The sequence below is a fragment of the Vulpes lagopus genome, chromosome 22, assembly GCF_018345385.1.
Source record: "Vulpes lagopus strain Blue_001 chromosome 22, ASM1834538v1, whole genome shotgun sequence".
NCBI lineage: Eukaryota > Metazoa > Chordata > Mammalia > Carnivora > Canidae > Vulpes > Vulpes lagopus.
In genome coordinates, this window is record NC_054845.1 from 12,299,800 (window position 1) to 12,320,903 (window position 21,104).

A 21,104-nucleotide genomic window follows, 5' to 3' on the forward strand; every position below is an offset into this window, starting at 1 on the left:
CATGATGTTTATCAGATAGCAAATTAACTAAACATTGTTATTTTTAATAATCTTATTAAGATTCAGGAAATGTACCTAAAGCACTTCATTGTTTGACATAATTTTCTTTTAATGACAAATTTATGCTCTTTGCCTTTTCCAGGTCATCCTGTTCAGTTCTACAGTATGAATAGACCTGCCTCTCGCCATACTCCCCCAACAATAGGGGGCTCGTTGCCCTATAGACGCCCTCCTTCCATAACTTCACAGACAAGCCTTCAGAATCAGATGAATGGAGGACCTTTTTATAGCCAGAACCCAGGTTAGATTTTCTTCTGCATTCTGTAGAATATATCTGTTTAAAAATTTCAATTATGGGGGGGGGAGAACCTTGAATTATAAATTACTATCACATAATAGGTGTTTAGTACTATTTGTTGAATGATTGGAAGAATGACTATAAGGTTGCGAATACTGTATTATTCAGTTCTTTTTTTTTTTTTTTAAGCAGTACATGATTTCCATATAAACTTGTAGAACCTAATTTTTCTGAACAGAATCTTTGTGCTGGTGATCATTTGCTTTTAAAAATAATACTGTGGTGAGCAATATTTCCTTATTAATCAGATAACCTTGCTCTATGAATACCAAATAATGAAAATTGAGTGTTCATGAACAGAGTTTGTAAATGGTATAGTAAAAGAGAAATGGTGGGTTTTTTGTGGGTTTTTTTGGTGTTTTTTTTTTTTTTTTTTTTTAAGATTTTACTTATTTATTTGAGAGAGAGAGAGCACAAGCAGGGGGAGGGGCAAAGGAAGAGGGAGAAACAGATTCCCTCTCTGCTGAGCAGAGAGGCCTATATGGGGCTCAATCCCAGGACCCTGGTATCATGACTTGACCCGAAGGCAGATGCTTAACCGACTGAGCAACCCAGGGCACCCCCTGGAAATGGCATTTTGTTTTGTTTTTAAAGATTTTATTTATTCATGAGAAACACACACACACAGAGAGAGAGAGGCAGAGACACAGGCAGAGGGAGAAGCAGGCTCCATGCAGGGAGCCCGACGTGGGACTCGATCCTGGGTCTCCAGGAGCAGGCCCTGGGCCAAAGGTGGCGCTAAACCGCTGAGCCACCTGGGCTGCCCTGGAAATGGTATTTTGAAGTTGTTTTGTGCTAGGCAGTTAAACTATCTTACTCAATTCTCATACTAATCCTATGTGGGAAAGCTGGGACTTGGACAGACCCAGATATTACAGTTTTCTTTCAGTTGCTTTATGCATACAGAAAAAAATTAATCTGGCACATACTTAATACCATATTCAATCATTATTTTTGTTTCTTCCCCAGAGAAGGTAAGAGCAAATATTAGACTCTGTGATTATTGTGGATATGGTATATCAGCTTAGTGTGTTTTTCTGGATTTTTGCCCAGAGGCTAGTAAACCTGGGTATCTTTAATATTAGGGAACAACCCATTCCATCTTTGATAAGCCTGGAAACCAGTCTACTGTGGCTACTACCTTTTGGTGAAACCTTATTCCTTTGGATTCATGCGGAAGAAATTTGAACCACCTAGATAAATGCAGTTTAAAGAATGTTTTTACATATATTATCTCATTTGATTCTTCCAATCATGTGATCATCTTCATTTGTATTTTATAGGATGAGAAACTGAGGCTGAGGTAATGTCAGGTTAGGATTTGAACTTAGGTCATCTGTCTCTAAGTTCCATGTTCTTTCCTCTCTCTCTTACTCTCCTAGTCTTCTCTTTGGTGGAAGGTGGTGGGTGGTGAGGAGATGTCCACATTGTGATATAAAATGGATGAGAGCCAGAGACCTTCCTTCATTCAAGTCCCTTCACTCTTTTGGATCCTTCTTAAAATTAAATGCCATGTGTACACTGTAGTGTGATTACCCACTGCCTTAATTGAAATATACTTCTGTTGCTGCTGTCCTTGATTACACTAGTGATTTTGGCTGTCATTCTTTTTATTTTATTTTATTTTATTTTATTTTATTTTATTTTATTTTATTTTATTTTATTATTTTATTTTATTTTATTTTATTTTATTTTTTATTTTATTTTATTATTTTATTTATGAGAGACAGAGAGAGGGAGAGGCAGAGACACAAGCAGAGGGAGAAGCAGACTCCATGCTAGGAGCTAGTGTGGCACTCAATCCTGGGACTCCAGGATCAAGCCCTGGGCCAAAGGTGGGAGCTAAACCACTGAGCCACCCAGGGATCCACTGTGTCATTCTTTTTTAACTCATTTTGAGCTTGCCTTTTTAAAATATTTATTTATTTATTTGAGAGAGAGAAGGTGCACATGTGAGTAGGGAAAGGGGCAGAGGGAGAGCATATTCCTGACTTGGGCTTGATCCCAGGAATCATGAAATCATGACCTGAGCTAAAACCAACAGTTGGACACTCAACTGACTGAGCCATCCAGGTGCCCCAGAGCTTAATTTTGACATATCTGCCTATCTTTTAAAAATACAGGGATCCCTGGGTGGCGCAGCGGTTTGGCGCCTACCTTTGGCCCAGGGCGCGATACTGGAGACCCGGGATCGAATCCCACGTCGGGCTCCCGGTGCATGGAGCCTGCTTCTCCCTCTGCCTGTGTCTCTGCCTCTCTCTCTCTCTCTCTCTCTCTCTCTGTGACTATCATAAATAAATTAAAAAAAAAAAAAGATTTAAAAAAAATACATTCTGCTTTTAAATCATGTATTCCTTTTTTTTTTTTTAAAGATTTTTATTTATTCATGAGAGAGAGAGAGAGAGAGAGAGAGAGAGAGAGGCAGAGACACAGGCAGAGGGAAAAGCAGGCTCCATGCAGGGAGCCCAATGTGGGACTTGATCCCAAGACTCCAGGATCACCCCCTGGGCCAAAGGCAGGTGCTAAACTGCTGAGCCATCCAGGGATCCCCTCAAATCATGTATTCCAAACTCATTTTTGTACAGGTGCTATTTTGTAGCTAAATGCATTTTTTTTTAATTTTAATTTGTTAGATATGGCCTGTTTCATAGTTCTGCTGAAGATAAGTTCTCTCCCTTGCCCTCTTGGAAGTCTAGACAATTAATGCTTATGGCCCTCATGCCCTTCCTTATCCTTATGTAGAGTTTGAAAGATGTCAGTCCAAATGGTGGTTCCGTAATGGACCTGAGAGATGTTTCTCTGTTATGACGGGTGACCAACTGTATATGATACTTAGGAAATAGGTATAAGGATGCTTTTTTTGTGTACATGTGCAAAATATTAGTCTTTTAAAGAACCCTGTTGTGGCATTTATTTGAAGGCTCTTTAAGCACATACTTAAATGTGTTTTAAATACATGTTTCAATACTTCTTTCTTTGGAAATCTGATTTTAACATACTTGAAAGTATGTGTTAAAGTAGAAAAATACCCTACTCTCTGAAATGGTTTTAATGAAAGTATTTTGACACTCATGGATGTAAAATGAATTGATATTTTTGAACCTTCAGTATAATTTATTTAGTTTTTTCCACCTCCTGTACTCTTCTCAGTTCTGCCTTTCTTCCCCAGGGATTTGGTAATTGTTTAAAGAGGGTGACTACAGCTTTGTTTGCTTTTTAATCATAGTGCTTTTCCTAAACTTTTTTTTTTAACTAAATCATGTTTTTTTTTTCTTTAAAGATTTTATTTATTAGAGAGAGAGAGAGAGAGAGACAGAGTATGAATGGGGAGAGGGGCAGAGGGAGAAGGGAGTCCTCTCCACTGAGCAGGGAGCCCAACATGGGGCTTGATCCCAGAACTCTGAGATCATGACCTGAGCCAAAGGCAGACACTTAACTGACTGAGCCACCCAGGTGTCCCTAAATCATGTTCTTTGAAAATCTTTTTTTCTTTTTTTGCAAGAATTAATACTTTGCAAACCAGTGTTCTAAGACTGCTAGATCCACCTTCATTTTATTTGCCTTAGAATATTATATAAATGTCTTATATTGCTCCCACTGGTCTTATAGTCCATAATCATAAGTCATAAGTCCATATATCCTTATGAATATGTTTATTCATATTTAAGATAAAAAAAGTGTGTGTTGTGCTTTCTAACAAGCTAATTCCCTGATTTAACAAAATTATCTCAGGTGTTTGTTTTATAAGCCTGTATTTTGTAATCAGAGACTTGAAATGTACTTCTGAAGAAGTGAGCTAAAAGTCTGGGATTCATGGGAATCTATAAATTCAGTATTTTTTTTTAAAGATTTTATTTATTTATTCATGAGACACACAGAGAGAGGCAGAGATACTGGAAGAGGGAGGCAGGCTCCCAGCAAGGAACCAGTTGTGGGACTCAATCCTGAATCCCAGGATCTCGCTCTGAGACAAAGACAGATGCTCAACCGCTGAGCCACCCAGGAGTCCCAAATTCAGTATGGTTTTCTGTGAGATGGAAATCTAGCAGCACTGTTACTATATTTTCTTTGAATTTGAAAGAGCATTTCAACATAGGAATTAAAATATGGAATACCCAGTGTCTAGTGCCAAGTCCTAAGAGTATATTAATTGTTTTCTAATGATCCTAAGGGTACAATAAGTGTTTTCTAATGAGATTATTTCAGAAGCAAGTTAATGAAAGGAACACTTTGGGGCATAAATGAAACCCCTTTGGTTCTCATTGTTTCTTAATAATCTAGCCCAAGAAATAGGAATAACAATTTATCATTCATCTTGTCAGCAGCAAAGAGGGTCACTGAAATAAAGAGAGCTAAGCATAAGTTAACAGTTTTTACCTTAAATGTAAATGTGAAGCTGAAGCCCCTTGGTGGTAAAGAAGTATGTGTATACACATACACACACACACATACACAGATATTTACATTTGCATAAATAAACCTAGTTTGATAAGTGTCTTAGTTCAGGCTATTCTCAGAAAGTGCTACAGACTGTGTGGCTTATAAATAACAAATTTATTTCTCATAGTTCTTATAGTTCTGGGAGTCTGGAAGTCAGATCAGGGTACTAGTATGGTTAAGTTCTGAGGTCTCTTCTGGTTTGCAGACTGCTATCTTCTCATATCCTCACATGGTGGAAAGAGAGGGAGTTACCTAGGTCTTTTTTATAAGGGACTAATTCCATTCATGAGGGGTCCACCTAATTGCCTCTCAAAGACCCCCACCTCCTAATACCATCACATTAGAATTTCAACATAGGAACTTAGGGATGCATAAATATTCAGTCCATAATGTTAAAGAATCAGTAAGGTGGTATTTAAGTACCAAGGTCTTTTGGTAATAGGCAATCCTATATTTTACTGTTCACATTTTCTTATAGGAAAGACTTTAAAAAGTCTAATTCATAAAGTGAAATGTTGGTTCCAAGTAATGTGACTGTATACAGACACTGGATGTTATTAAAAACAACTAAAAAAGTAAAAAAATAATATTGGGTTGGTGATATTACAGAAGAAAAGCCACTAACATATATTCTTTAAGTGATAGTTAAGTTACAGCACTACCATAAATTTCCAGAAGAATACAGATGTGGTGGGGCTTTAGCAAGTATGAATAAAGAACAATAGCAAGAAGCAATTTTCAAATCCTTCTAGTAGGTAATCTTTAGGGTTTGTTAGAGAATGCTTACTCTTTTTTTTTTTTTAAAAGAATGCTTACTTTAATGAAAGCAAAAAGAGCAAGAAAACAATTGAAAAGTGTTATATTCTCAGATGACCAAGTAAGCTAGATAGACTTTACACTGATATTAACATAAGCTATGTTTTTAAACTTTGTGTTAATCTGCTACTTTTTCTTGGCATAACATCTTACGGTGATTTTTTTTTTTTTTTGCTTGAAAAGGAATAACAATAATGATCCAATTCTTTTTTATCCTGAATCTATAGAACTGATAATTATTTGGTAACTTTATTCTTTTCTATCAAGAAAATCCTCCTTGCTGAGTTTGATTAGTCAGGTTCACTTTTAAATATTCCTTGCTGTTCCTGTTTAGGAAACATTTCACTTTTAAAATGAATTGCTTAAATCATTTCCCTCACTGCAATGTAAAATATAAGCAACTAAACTTGAATGGGTGTCAGATGTCTATAACCTCTAAAGGTGATATCTTTTTTTTTTTTAAGATGTATTTATTTATTTTAGAGCTGGGGGAAAGGGGGAGAAGGAGAGAGAAACTTAAGCAGACTTTGCACTGAGCATGGAGTCCGATGTGGGGCCCTGACAACCCTGAGGTTACAACTTGAGCTGAAACCAAGAGTCAGATGCTTAATTGATTGCACCACCCAGGTGCCCCAGGTAGTATTCTTTAGTGGTTTTAAAAGTAGTATTTAGAATGTTTCTTTAGTTTTATTTTCTCATAATATTTATAAATCTGTGGAAATAAGATGTAAAATTCCGTTATTTTTCAAAACTCTTTGAGGTAGACATTTTAAAACCTTGGGAGGCTGGGTGGCCTAATTGGTTTAGGTTCTGCCTTCGGCTCAGGGCATGATCTCAGGGTCCTGGGATCAAGCCCCACATTGGGCTCCCTGCTCAGTGGGGAGTCTGCTTCTCCCTCTCCCTCTGCCCCTGCTGCATATGCTTTCTCTCGCTCCAATAAATAAATAAAATCTTTTAGGAAAAATAAAACAAGAAACCTCAAAGATTATGCTTCAAAGGATTTTATAAATAACCAGGAAGGTCATGCTTGGGAAGTCTATATGTTTCATTAGCATAGACTCATCCTCTAAGTTTGGTTTGCTTACAGAGCTTTTTACTCTGTACATATCTACTTGTTGCTGTCTGTAGAACATAAGATCTCTTTATAAATTCCAGTCATTTGGTGAGGCCATCTCTTCACATTAATGTCATTAGTGTATATTATGAATATAAAACTCTTGAATCTAAGTTTGGAGATCTTTCGGTTGTTATAGGGAAAGAGTCTTATATGAAGAATCATCTTAGCTAAGTGGAGTGAAAACAAGTGTCTGGTTACTTCTGTTCTTCCCTATTCACAAGATGCCTAGGACTAGAACTGAATATTGCAAATAATTCTCATAAAAATCCTGCTTAAATCTCCTAGCATAGTTGATTTTCAACTCAGGAAAATAAATCTAGTGTAAAGTAGGATGTTCTGGTTCACAGGAGTTCTGGTCAGGTACAATCTTAATATGGTCTAGAAAGAAAATACTGTGGTGTTTGAATTAACAGAACTATCACATAAAAATTTTTCCCTGGAGAAGAAAAGTAGCATTTGGGGTGACCTTTGTAAAATCCATTTGGAACTGGATTTTTAACAAAGTAAATCTGTTTTAGAAAGATTTGGAATTGTTTTTTACCTGGGCTGCTCATGGTGGACTTCCTAAAACCAATATGGTTTCAGATTTTCACTTTCAAAACTAGAAAAGAAATAGAATATACTCATCTTAAAAAACAATAATACACTTGACTTACCTACAGAAAGACTGTTCTGAGTTAAGCACCTAATCATTTGGTTTAACTGAGCACCAGAAGGTTATTATTATTTTTTTTAATTTGGATGAGAAACAGTGACTGAGGTGGGAAATTGCCTACTTTTCTTTTATAGGGGAGGTTGGGCCTGGTGCTGACAGAGGAGGAACATTTTCATCTTATTTGATATGAACATACACCCAATCTCTACTTTTCTAGAATGCCAGTTGCTGTCTGCTGCTTTTTTCTTTTATTATTTGTATCTGCTCCTTCTGTGTTCATTACATCGCCATCTTTCTCCAAGTTGGAAATACAGGGTATTGGAAATGTATCAACAGTTGTCCCTCCCATGCCTTTGCGAGGGGAAACACACTGCTGAAGGGTTACTACCAAGAAATAGGACTTAGGGAAAAACCTAATCAAAAGATAGCTTTTTTTTAAAAAAGGTACCCATTTCTAGGATTATTCTGCTCTATCTCTTACATCTAGATATTCTTCAGTATTAACTAATAGCTTAACTCTTGTCTATACATTTATATATATGTTCCTCAGTTACCAAGTGGTACTTTTTCACACTGTTACTAAGTTCTGTTCTTTGTGTTTTTGCTGTCTTGATATTTTTGTGCTAGGTCCTGGGTTAGGCATTCTGCATGCACTAGATTTTTGGTTTTTGTTATTACTAACTTGGTGTTTAACAGCAAAAAATGGTGAATTAGATATTTGACGCAAGTGACTGTAAAGTCTAGTCTCTTTGTACTGAGCACTCTTTCACCTAAGGTACTTCCCTATTTCATATCTACCCACTTAACCTTTCCAGGTTATTTTCCCTCAGGGCTATTTTGTGCTAGCCATATAGAAACATTTCCAGTCCTGTGAACTGGTCATGTTGTTTTATACCTCCAAGCCTTTGCCCCTGACTTGGTTCTCAGCTGGTCTTTCTCCATTCTTGTCTGCTTGAACTCTTTTTCTTCTGGTGCCTGTTCAAAGAGCATTTCTGTGTGGCTTTCCTTACTACTGGCCCATCCCTGTGCCCCCACCACCATCACCAATGCCGACTCTCCCACCACAGCCACCTCCAGGGAATTGCTACAGACATTGCTCGGTTAAGGTTATTATTTTGTTTTGTATTCCCAATTAGAATGTGATATCTTTGAGGGCAGTGACTCTCATTCATCTTTCCAATTATATTAGTCTTAATTGTAACTTGGAATTAATAAAAGGTGTTCTCTTTTTATAAGAAGATGCATACTATACTTTATACCCATTCTGAGGGAAACTATAACAGTAGAATTAATCTTGGGCAGTTTTTCAGCCTGTACCTGGTTTATTTATTTACATATGTTAAACACTTGCTGAAGACTGACTAGTGCTAGGCACTGTGCCAGGTGTGTGTGATGGAGAAAAAGACACCTTAGGGAGGAGAGGATGATTTGAATGAGTCCAGTGTTTTTTGTATGAATTGAGATTATGAAAAATTGTAATGACATGGACCTAACTCTCAGAATGGTTTTGATAACTGGTCTCTCCTAGCAAAGTGCTTGCCACTTACTAGAAAGTCAGTAAATATTTGTTCAATTAATGAATGAAGAACCAATTAATTTGCCTGTTAATGAAGTAATGAAAAGTATAAATTTAGGATGTGGGATGCAATGTTTTTTTTTTCTTTCTGGTATTGATGAACATTTAAACTTACAAGCTTTAAAATCCTGAAAACCAAATTATTCATGATAATCTGAAGAAATTCTTTCTGTGAAAAGACATGTTAGTGATATGATCTGTTTGCCATTTCATGGTAGGATAGATCTGTATATAATAAATGCTTCCTATTGCAATTTTTAGAATTTTCTTTAAACTCCCCCTAATACTTTATTTTTTGTGTTAATGTGTTATCTCTCAAAAGAGGATCTTTAAGATAGCTTATAAAATATTTGTACATAGTGGTTTCCCTCCTTATATGTTCGTTTTATTGTATTAGCCTTTCCTCTTAATGTAACTTGCCCTTACCCCTTATCCTCCACACCTTTTTTGTTTTTGCAGTATCTCTTGCTCCTCCTCCTCCCTCCATCCTACAGGTAACTCCTCAGTTACCTTTAATGGGATTTGTGGCCAGAGTCCAAGAAAATAGTAAGTTTATGTCTTCTTTATGCTGTAGATCAGATTATAGGCATAAAATGTCATTTATATATGATTGGCTGATTTGTCAGTCATTTGCTGATACTTCACATACTTGAATATTATGAGCAAGTCACTGTGTGAGCAGCTAGTGTGAATAATAAAATAATTAAGGTGAAATTCTCTGATTTCAGATAACTTAAAATCTGGTAGTGAAGACAAGACAAAAATAAAGCACATATAAGAAATGAACGACCACATCTAACCAAGGAGATGCTGTCTAGTCACCAGATATCCCATCTTTTTCTCTGAGTTCTTCAAACGAGTAGTAGCCTAGTTTCCTATCACTGGAGTTGTAGAGTTTTGTGGCTGGCTTGAGAATCTTCCTCCAGTCTTGTGATTCCGGGTGTAAAAATGGCCGTGCTGTGATAGGTCTCAAGGGACCAAATTGCCACCAAGTCTCCCAAGAGGCCTTATAAATTGGCAGTGAATTTACATTGGCCTGTGGTCTGGAATCGAGACATGCAGGATCAGATAACTAATTTTCTTGACACATTCAGCTTCTCCTAGGTAAGCATTAAAGGAAACTCAGGAGACTGATGTCTACTAAACAGGAAACCTGTATCAACATTCAGTGAGGAATTGCTATCACAGAGACCAGTGAACATAGTCTGTAAGATAGAGGAGTTCTCTTTATGTGAGCGGTCTATACGAGGAGCCCACGTCACAATCAAGGTTGCATGATGGGCATGGAATCTGAATTAGGGAATTACATTAATGAAAGTTTTAATGCTATCAGTATGAAGAAGCCGAATGTACGCATCTCATAACAGGGATGGCCTCACCAGACGGATAGAAGTATTTGCACTCTGCTGTTTAGGACTCCTGCCTCTTTGGATATGGGTATTGCCAATACTAGAATGTGAGCTTTCTGAAGAGTAGGAATTTTTGATTATTCTGTTGGCTGGCTCTTTCCCCAGCACTTAGAGAAGCATTTGACACAAAGCAGACACTTTAGTCCCTGTTTTTTTGTGCTTCTGTAGCTAACCGAATGCCTCCTTTTTATGGACACATTTCTTTGTTGTATTTTAACTGGTTATAATCCAGTCTTACTTGCCTGAGGGCTCAGTGTCTCTTTCCAAGTGCCTTTACATCTCTGTTAGCTTCTGATAACAGTCTAACTTATGTTTATTGGAAGGTAAACAGTGAGCACCTCCAATGTTTGGCAGTGTGATTGCCTTTTGGAATAGTCTTTTCTTTCTTTCCATAGTCCTATACATTTCTCACCTACAAAATGTATAAAAATAAGAAAACCTTGAGGTGAGCTATCGCTGATTTTACAAACATAGCAGGACTTTCACATTCAAATGAATGTTCTCTTCAAAACATTCACCTTGGAAAGATACATACTTATCTTTTGGAATTATCTTCATAGTTTTCGGGTATATTATTTTGAAGATACTCTGTGGTAGCTATTACATAGTCCGTAATAAGATCGATGTTCGGAAACAGTCTGGAATTATTTGGAACCAGGTATACTAGGCTAACTAGTGCAGCTATGATTCTTTTCTTCTTAAAATCCTTATATGGCTCCCCTTTGGATAGAATTCGAACTGTTGGAAGGCCCTTCCTGCTTAGTCCTCTTCAGCTTCCGCATGCCTCTTTCTACTTAACTTTGGCCAGTTCTTTGAAGGGTTCCTACTCTCTTATCTTTTTTTTTTTTTCTCCTTTACATCTGACATGAAATAGCCACTCTCACTCCATCCTAGCCTCTGGCCGTTAACTCTTACTTACCCTTCAGGTTCAGGAAGCCTATCCTGACCCACGTAAGAGTTTCGGTCTATTGCCGTGTTTTCATGACGTAAGGCATTTGCTGCACGTAATTATAAGTGAAAAATTGGTTGTCCATGTCTCTGTGACTTTTGCCTACTACTATGTCTCGTTGCTGAGCATAGTAGCTAATCCTAGTAGGCTCTCAGTTGACATCTGTTGAATAAGTAATAATGAAACAGAACTTTAAAGTTACTGATCTCATCCCATAATAGTGTTATCTTTTGAGATAACGGGCATTGAAGTTCAAATTCCTGCTCTTCCACTAGTGTAGGACTACTTAATCTTGGAAAGCCAGTTTTCACATCCATAAAAATGAGGATTAAAAACACACTTCCTATGGTAAAGATTAAATGAAATAATGTATCAGAAAGTGCTAGCTGAGTAATTGGCACATTTTAAGTAAAAAAAAATGGTAGCTTATGTCCATCTCATTAAAGTAACTGAGGCATTATAAGAAATGGTAAAAATGAGCAATGGCAGACTCTTGAATAGTTTTGTAGTATAATTTCTCAAGGTGATTTGAAAGACAGTGTTCCTTTGGATCTTTGTTTTTGTGTGATTGTTTAAAGTCAAATAGGTTGATTCTTAGCCCAACCATATATAACTTGTCATAAAATCTATACTAAATCACATATCTATAGTTTTTGCTCATTTAAGAAACCCATTAGGACTAAAAGAATAACTTTTAATAAGTTTTGAAGTGCATAAAGCAGATAGGTTGGGAAATAGAGTGGCAGCAGGTGGGAGAATACTGGAATAGGCCAGGACATGATACTCACCAGACATCAGCAGTCTTCTCAGATCTATTTGATTCAATCAGTAGGCTTAGATGAAAGAAAATAAACAGAAAATTGCTCAGAGGATTTCACAGGAACAGTACTGGTACCTCATAAATAAGAATTCATAAATAAAATTGGGCAGCTGATAAATGCAGCTTTACAGTTTATTATGTTGAGCTGTGCTCAGCTATGTACTAAACATTTTGAAAGCTTTGAGTTCACTGGATTTGGAGATTAATCTTTTAGATGTTACTATATGCTGATACTTAAGCTGTGGAAGCAGATATCTACAAGGAGAAATTTTCAAATCACTCTTGGAATTCAGCTTGAAGAAATTCTGGATCATAAATTCGTCTGAACTAGTCTGAATTACTGAAATTCTCTCTATATATATTAAAAATAGCAAACACAAACATCTTCATAGATGAAGTTACCCAAAGCCTTGTTATTTCCATTCTACTAGTTGAGTAAAATGCTATTTAAAAAATTCATTTGACTATTCATGAGTACATTCTAATTTATTAAAAATTAAATGTTTATAAATCTCCAAATTATTAAGATTTCTGATAACCATTCCTCATTGGATCTAATATAAAACCAAACTGTATTATACTTACCTCTTTCTTTGAAGAAGAGGATTATGTATTAGCATAAACAGGTTCCAGGAGGCTCATTTAATAACTGTTTTGGCTACACTTTATTCAACACCCATCAGCCCCGACCAAAAGGGAAGAGAAGTCATGCTTGGAGATTTGAAATATTATAGTTGGTGGGGAGCTTTCTCTTGCCCACTCATTTTTTATTTAAAATCGTTATTTTCAAATCTAGATTTATATTCCATGTATATAGAAGCTTGGATAGGAAATACTGAACTTTGCATCTCATGTAGTTTTGTTATCAGCTTGATACATTCTTAGTTTCAGATACACCACCACCACCACCACCTGTGGAAGAACCAGTCTTTGATGAATCCCCCCCTCCTCCTCCTCCCCCAGAAGATTATGAAGAGGAGGAAGCAGCTGTGGTTGAGTATAGTGATCCTTATGCTGAAGAGGACCCACCGTGGGCTCCAAGGTCTTACTTGGAAAAGGGTAAGTTTCAGAGGGATATCTGTACAGTTGGAATTTACTGGTACTGAAGAGAATCTTACTTATTTTTTTACTGATAGGTAAAGTTTTGCTTACCTATCAGTGCCTATGCAATGTCTTCTTGATTTAGTTTACAAGGTTCATGATTTTTGAAAGTCACACTAGTAAAATTCTATGACTATCTGATTTTATACTGATGGCTATTTATTGTTTCTACTGAACATGCTTTTTTAATGAGTGGTTTCTGTAAGAGAAGATTTTAAAAATAGACTTTTTTTTTCTGGAATGCCTCAGGAAGAGGATGATTTTTTCCAAATTCTTATTTTTGTGGTATCTTCTATTAGATATTTTAGTTTAAATATCTTCATATGAAACTTTCTTCAAAACAATAATGGTTTCTCAATTTCTTTGCAGAGTAGCATTGGGCATTTTTTTTTTTTTTTTAAGTGAAAAGTTTCTCTGAATGAAACTTTTCTGACATGAGACTTTTGGGACACAGGCTCATTAGACTCACCTGGAGAGCTTACCTTAACAAATACTGGACTTCCATTTTTGGCTAAGATAAAGCAACAGTAATCAGATATACCCTCCCTCCTAAAACAGGAAGGGGTCCAGAAAAAAATACAAAAAATAGTGATTTTCAGATTTTGGACAACAGGCAGTGTGGCAGACTAAGATCCCAGGGAGAAGAAAGTCAAACAAGGTAAACCTTTGATTGTCCTAGCTTGCTAAACTAGGGGAAATTTTTGGGTCACAGTGCAAGGAGGTGGATCCCAAACAGAGCCTGAAGATCTCACTGTATAAACCAGGTAGAGATGAGAGTCTTGGGAGGCCATAGAGAAGTAGTAGTTCCACAAAGACAGAGTACAGAGCTCTGGAGATCTGCAGAAGGGTCCCTTTAAGTCTTTGATTGAAACTGATCTGTGCATGTGTGTGAAGAAACTACCTAAGATTGGAGAAAAACAGCCAGAAGTATGCAAAAAAAAAAAATATATATATATATATATACTGGAAATAACAAGCCTGGGAATAATTAACACACAAGGCAATAATACACAAGGATAGAGAAGAGGCCTCAAAACTGTGTCCCCTTAGTGATGGGGCCAAATTAGCCCTGGACTAACGGTTGCTCTGGGCTGCCCTAACAATGCTTAGATGCAAACCATGAAAGCATCCAACTGATTTCAAGTAACTTCATTGGTTTCCAGAACAAAATCCAACATTGTTCAAAAAGTCCAGTGCACCAAAAAGTGAGACTCACAGTGTCCACCATCCAATCAAAATTTACAAGGCATGTAAAAAAAAAAATTAAAAAAAGGACAGCAAATATAACTAAGTCAGTCAATAGAAACAGAGCTAGAGACGATTGAGATGGTGGAATTAGCAGACCAAGGGTGTTATATAACTATTATAAATGCCCCATGTGTCCAAGAGGGTAAAAGAACGCATAAACACAAGAGAGAATATCTTTAAAAAAAGAGAGAAATCCACATAGAATTTTTAGAGATGAAAAATAACAGCATCTGAAGTGATACTTCAGAAGAAAAGATCAGCAACTTTGATGATATGATAATAGAAACTATCCAAAATGAGAAATGGAGAAAAAATAGAAACCAAAGACAGAGCAGTAGATAATAGAAACTATCCAAAATGAGACATGGAGAAAAAATAGAAATCAAAGACAGAGCAGTAGATATGTGGGACAATATCAAATAGTCTTCATTTGCAGAAGATAACGATCTTTTTTCTTTAAAAAAAAGATTTTATTCATTTGAGAGAGAGAGGGTGGTATGTGCACCAGCAGTGGGGAGGAGCAGAGGGAGAAGCAGACTCCCCACTGAGCAGGGAGCCCCACGAGGGACTCCATCCAGTGACCCTGGGATCATGGCCTGAGCTGAAGGCAGATGCTTAACTGACTGAGCCACCCAGGCACCTAAGATATGATCTCATATGTAGAAAATCCTAAAAGGAATCCACCAAAACCTGGTAGAACTAAAAAGTGGGCTTAGCAAGATTGTAGGCCACAAAGTCAATGTGCAATCTTAATTGGATCTTTATTTACAAGCAACAAATACTTGGAGATTGACATTTATAAAACCATATCTTTGGTAGTTACATAAAAAATATGAGATACTTAAGGATAAATTTATAAAGTATATGTAAGACCAATATGATGAAAACTGTAAAATATTAAGAGAAATTAATAAAGGCCTTAAATCAAGACATATATTATGCTCTTGGATCATTATTTAATAATTGGTTTTCCCCAAATTGATCTGTAAATTAAGTGCAACTCCAGTAAAAATTCCAGGAGCCATTCTTACAGAAATTGACGTGGGGATTCTAATAGTCGGGTGGAAATACAAAAGAAACTAGTAGGATAAAAAAAAGTTTTTTTTTAAAGACTAATGTTGGAGGATTTTTAATTTATTTTTTAGGGGAGGATTTAAACTAAAGGGTACAGTATTCGGGACATGTGGTGCTGATAAAAGTACAGAAATATAAGTCAACAGGATATGGAATTTAGAAAAAGACCCAGACCCACACACATTGTTTAACAAAGGTGTCAGGGTAATTCAATGGGGAAAGGGTAGTGTTTTTCAACAAATATGCTATAACAATTGGATATCTACCATCTGGAGAGCTTACATTAACAAATAGTGGACTTCCATTTCTGGCCAAGATAGAACAACAGTCATCAGATTTATCCTACTTAAAACCATTAGGAATGAATCCAGAAAAATTTATGTGTATGGTGAAGTAAAGGTAAAAAGTTAATGTTCATGTACTTTCTACCCTTGTTACCATAGACAAAAATTAGCTTGAAATGTATTTTAGACCTAATATACAACCTAACCTACACAACTTCTGGAGAGAAATATTGGAGAAAATCTTTGTGTTCTGGGATAAGGAAAAAAATTATACAGAGCACATAAAAACGTGTGAAAGAAAAAAATTGATAGATTGAAGTTCATTGAACTTTTCTTCTTTAAAGGTGCTGTAAAGAAATGAAGGCAAGCCTAGATTGGGAAGAAGTTTTGCAAAATAGTAAGGAGGCAAACAACTTGTAGAAAATAAATTTGACTTCACTAATTAGATGCATGAATTCCAGATGAGATGTTTAATATTATTAGTCATTAGGGAAATGCAAATTAAAGCCACAGTGAACCCAACTAAATACCACCGCACACCTTCTAGAATGGCTACAGTTAGAAACCCTGACAATACCAAGTGCTGGATAGAGTATGGTGAAACTGGAGCTCTTATGGTTTGCTGGTAAGAGTGCAGCGTGTTTCAGCTACTTGACAAACAGCTGTCAGTTTCTTATGAAATTAGACATATAGTTGCCAAGCTGATCTAGCAATCCTTTCTTACATATTCTATGTTCACAAGAAGTCTTAAAATCAAACATTCATAGCTACTTTATTTATAGTAGCTAAAATCTGGAAACAACCCACATATCTTTCCAACTAGTGAATGGATAAACTAGTTGTGGAATTAACTACCATTCAGTGGAATACTGTTAAGCAAAGAAAAGGAACAACCTTACTGATACAAGCAACAGTATGGATGGATTTCAAGCATTGTACTAAAAAGAAATCTAGACACTAAAAACTCATACTTCATGATTCCATTTAAATAAAATCTAGAAGATCAGTGGTTTTTAGGAACCAGTACAGGTTGGAAAGGAAACTTCAATGAACATGAGCAAAACTCATTGAACTCTACATGTAAGTGGTTGTATTTTGTATCTGAATTACACCTTAGTAAAGCTGTTTTTAAGGGGGGGGATAAAAGGAAGTCCAAGGTACTACACTAGGATATGGCTTTGGTCATTGACATGTTCTCAAACTTCTACATGATTTTAACAGTATCCTAGATAAAGTGATGACATTTTTCAGCTCTGAAAAAGCAGCTCAGTTATTCCTTCAGAGAAAAACACAAAGAAAGGTTTTACTTTCTAAAATTGTACTCTTCAGTGAACATGTAAAAATCTGGAGAAGTTTGTGAGAGGGAAGTGAGTTGTTTTCAGTCCAGTTAACTCTTTAAAAGAATATGCCTGAATTGTTCCCTAAGATGTTCTTCAAAGTTTGATTTATCTGTTAAGTTCAGATCTTTTAAAACGTGAAAATCAAATAAGCTCATTCTTTCTGACAAAACAAAAAGACCCAACCATGCTTTGCTTATGGTTGCTTTTTTGTTTGAGTGTGCATCAGTGTTAAAGCTGCTGCCTAATGACTCATTTTGTTAGCTTAGACTGTAGCAGGGCCTAGCTCTCAACCCTGCCTGCATTTTAGAGTCATCTAGGCATCATTTAATATATCTGCACCTCCAGACCTATGAAACCAGAATCCATGGGCATGCAACCCAGGCATCAGGAATTTTTAAAGTTCTACCATTAATCCCAAAGTTTAAGAACCACTGCCATCGGAGGTGTGGTTTATCTTAACCCTTGATTATTGCCCATATTAGCCAAATGGAGATAATGTATATATGTAAGTATCTTGATTTAACTTGGGTAAAGAACAGCTATTTTCATGTATTTATTATGTCCTAGGCAAAATGCAAGGACATACGTAAGGCAGTTGGTGTCCCCATTTTGCAAACTAGGAAATTGAGGTTCAGAAATAATTTATATAAAAGAAAATGTTAGTACAAAAAAAGTAGTATATCATAGTTATTAATGATAAAAGAAGGTAACATCTATATAGATAGTGTTTACTTATCGTAACCAAGGCCCTGGGCTATATCTTGTATGTTCATTGCTTTTTTTAATATAACAATGTTATATTGTTTTGAGGTGTTAGGCCTATTGTGATTCCCATTATTCAGTTGAGTAAAAAGATTAGGAAAGTAAGTATGCTCTGAAAACTTACAAGTGGTAGAGCTGGGATCTGGACTAGGTAGTAAAACCCTACAGCCTTCATTCTTTTTTTTTTCCCCCCCTCCTAGAGCCCACATTCTTACCCACAGTCCTAAGCTTGATCTGGGATGGAACCTTAGCTGAACTCTTTATTAAAGTTATCTTCCTGGCAAACTTTAACTTATTTGTCAGTGCCCATTTTATATCCCTTCCTTCCATCAGGCCATCTGTTCTTGTGTTCTTGCAGCTTGGTGACGTAACTTCTTGGTAGGAATATAAACTGTACTGTAACTTAGCAGATGACATCTCTGTCCTCACAAGGCTATGACAGTCTCTGGTCCTGTTCACCTTTGTATCTCTAAAAATCAGCATGGATGCTTTATTAATGATTGTCAAAAAGTGAATAGATAATCCTATCTGGGGACTCCAGGAAGCTTCTCAGAGGACACATTTGTGGTGTGTCTTGAATAATGAGTAGGAGTTTCTCAGGCAAAGAAGAAAGACAAGAAGGGCCGTCCAGGCAGAGGGGATCCTCTAAGTGAAAGGGCACGGCCTTTGTGGATATGGTGAGTAGTGTCACATGCCACATGGTGGTTGTAAGGAGAAGGGTGGGGCATGAGTGTAGGAAGTTCCAGAAGTAAGTTGTAATTAGTGGTGGGAAGCCTTGAATACAGTAGTTGGAAAAAAAAAAAAGCCTTGAATACTACTGAGGTGTTTGCATTTTTTTCTTTTCTTTTCTTTTCTTTCTTTTTTTTTTTTTTTTTAAATCTAATGGTAGAGGGGAATTGTGGAAGGTTTTTAAGCAGGTTAATAGTAAGTTCCCATGAACTTATATTTTAGCTTTTTTTTTTTTAAGATAACCCGGTAATAGTGTAGAGTAGGCAGTAAGAAAAATAGGAATTGGGAAGACCAGGTTGGATAGCTCCCTCAGCAAGAGATGAGGGCCTCAGCTGAGGTAGTGCTGTTGAAAATCTTGTTCACATTCTTCATGTGGCACTGTCACTCAATTTTTAAAACTCCTTTAGCATTATCTGCCCAAAATCAAATAATGTTCGGTCTTGAAAAATTATGTTTGATCATGTGTCCGTTGGTAACTCCAGTATAATACTAGTTAAATTTTGTTAAAAGCAAAAGAGTGGGGGATGCCTGAGTGGCTCAGTAGTTGAGCATCTGCCTTTATCTCAGGGCATGATCCTGGGGTCCTAGGATCGAGTCCCACATTAGGCTCCCTGCATGGAGCCTGCTTTTCCCTCTGCCTATGTCTCTGCCTCTCTATGTGTCTCTCATGAATAACTTTCAGACAGGTTGGGTCTGATCATGGAGTAATTCTTTAATACCACACTAAGTATTTTGAATTATCCCTTTGGTACCCAGAGCTGTTCTGTACTTGAAGGTAGTCCACAATTAAGGATAAATAGGAAATGAGAATTTTTATGACTGATGTCTCATCTCCAGCAGACTAGTTTTAGGAAGCAGTGTGTGTGTGTATGTGTGTCTTTAATTCCAGTATAGTTAACATATAATGTTGTGTTAGGTTCAGGTGTAAGGAAGCAGTATTTTCAAAGTTGAGAATCTAGAAAGTGTCTCTATGTAATTATCTGTCACTCATATTGCTTATAAAATCTTTGGGTACTAAGTGCTATGTGTATTCTTAAAGACTGCTGCCCTGACTAGGGCAGTGACTGGTGATGAAGGAGAATAGGGTTTGGATTTGAGAGATGTAGGAGGTAGAATTTGTAGATCTCGGAGGATATTCTCCTTCTGATTATTTGCAGTGGGTTTGCATTTCCAGACGCATCAAGAATGTTATCTACTCAAGAAAAGCTAAAAATAAGGTTGACTAGAAGTATGAAGTACACTACATATCTTATATTCTCTTATATTTAAACTTCTGTGTCATCTAATTGTATTTGTATTTAGATGTTTGGTTATATTTTGAGAAGTAGACACTATAAACTCTTCCTAGTTTCCTCTGAAGTATTTTCTGGTATCCTTAATAGATTACTATAATGGCAAATAGAGATTAAGAAAGCCCTTTAATTTTTCAGCCCTGGTGGCTCAGCGGTTTAGCGCCACCTTCAGCCCAGGGCCTGATCCTGGAGTCCCTGGATCGAGTCCCACATCAGGAAAAGCCCTTTAATTTTTACTAAAGCATGCCAGAAACCATTAACTAGGGCAAGTCGCACTACATTGTTAAGTCCTTGTTGTAATTTTGTTTTCTTATATATGTGAGGATTAAGTTTACACTAACAGTGTTAGTGTATACTTATCAGATTGATGGCTAGATGGAGATTTTATTGAGTGAAGATCTAAGTGGTATAATAAAGGTACAGAGGATCTTTTTATTTAATCTTCCTGTGGAGTTGAGCAAGTTATAAGGTATCCCAATTTAACTAGACTATAGAGGTCTAATAATTAGCAACCAGAGATTATCTCAGGTATTGTTGAAAGGCCTCAATTACCAAGTTATTTAAACAGTGAAAATAACAGGAGAGCTTACAGGTGTCTTTGTTTTCTTAAAATTTTTGGCTTGTCATTGTGGATATATTAAATTGGCACAACACAGCATGCGTTTTAGAAGAATATATATATCAAATCCCCATCGTTGACACATAAAAAAGTTGTGGGAGTTCCACCACTTATTCTACTTCATGAATAGAATAGGCTTTAGAAAATTTGAGTGGATGTAAATCTACTATTCCCTTATTTTCTCTCATTTGCCTTTTATGGTGCACCTCACTGCACTAGTATAATTTTCATGTTTAAAGATACATATTTTTATACAACACGGTGCTTCAACACAAGCTCAACTGAAGTAGCAGCCATCTTTCCCAGTTCTGGGATTGTGCATCTTTCTTCAGTAAGGTATTTTCCTGTAGGTGCTTGAAGGGTAAGTCTGACTAAATGTGGTTTTTTTTTTTTTTTTTTTTTTTTTGCCATTTATACTGTTTTGAACCTAAACTCTCCAAGATGGGATTCTATTGTATATGATGGGTATTAGAAAAAATTTTTCTTTAGTCTGTGTTTAGAAACTCACTGAAGTG

At 36.5% G+C, this 21,104-nt stretch overlaps 3 protein-coding genes across 39 annotated transcripts in view; 1 reads left to right on the plus strand and 2 right to left on the minus strand.

Annotated features, from left to right (window-relative positions):
* Nucleotides 1-12,130, minus strand: part of LOC121480676 (60S ribosomal protein L23a-like) — a 36,386-nt gene extending 24,256 nt beyond the window's left edge. Inside the window, exon 1 of one of the 2 annotated variants that reach the window (XM_041737468.1) lies at nucleotides 12,109-12,130. In XM_041737468.1, the coding sequence (XP_041593402.1) occupies nucleotides 12,109-12,115 (7 nt within the window). In that variant the 5' untranslated portion in view covers nucleotides 12,116-12,130. Of the gene's footprint in view, nucleotides 1-7,272; nucleotides 7,301-12,108 lie in introns of those variants that run through there. The other variant, XM_041737467.1, reaches the window with a different exon arrangement.
* Nucleotides 1-21,104, plus strand: part of ABI2 (abl interactor 2) — a 123,290-nt gene that overhangs the window by 97,467 nt on the left and 4,719 nt on the right. For 19 of the 35 annotated variants that reach the window (XM_041737460.1, XM_041737459.1, XM_041737436.1 and 16 more), the window contains 3 exons: nucleotides 143-301; nucleotides 9,422-9,508; nucleotides 13,026-13,199. In XM_041737460.1, the coding sequence (XP_041593394.1) occupies nucleotides 143-301; nucleotides 9,422-9,508; nucleotides 13,026-13,199 (420 nt within the window). The remainder of the gene's footprint in view (nucleotides 1-142; nucleotides 302-9,421; nucleotides 9,509-13,025; nucleotides 13,200-21,104) is intronic. The other 16 variants (XM_041737444.1, XM_041737445.1, XM_041737434.1 and 13 more) reach the window with 1 other exon arrangement.
* The window catches only part of RAPH1 (Ras association (RalGDS/AF-6) and pleckstrin homology domains 1), a 111,796-nt gene continuing 102,800 nt past the window's right edge, over nucleotides 12,109-21,104 (minus strand). Inside the window, exon 16 of one of the 2 annotated variants that reach the window (XM_041737428.1) lies at nucleotides 12,109-12,153. In XM_041737428.1, the coding sequence (XP_041593362.1) occupies nucleotides 12,142-12,153 (12 nt within the window). In that variant the 3' untranslated portion in view covers nucleotides 12,109-12,141. The remainder of the gene's footprint in view (nucleotides 12,154-21,104) is intronic. The other variant, XR_005985051.1, reaches the window with a different exon arrangement.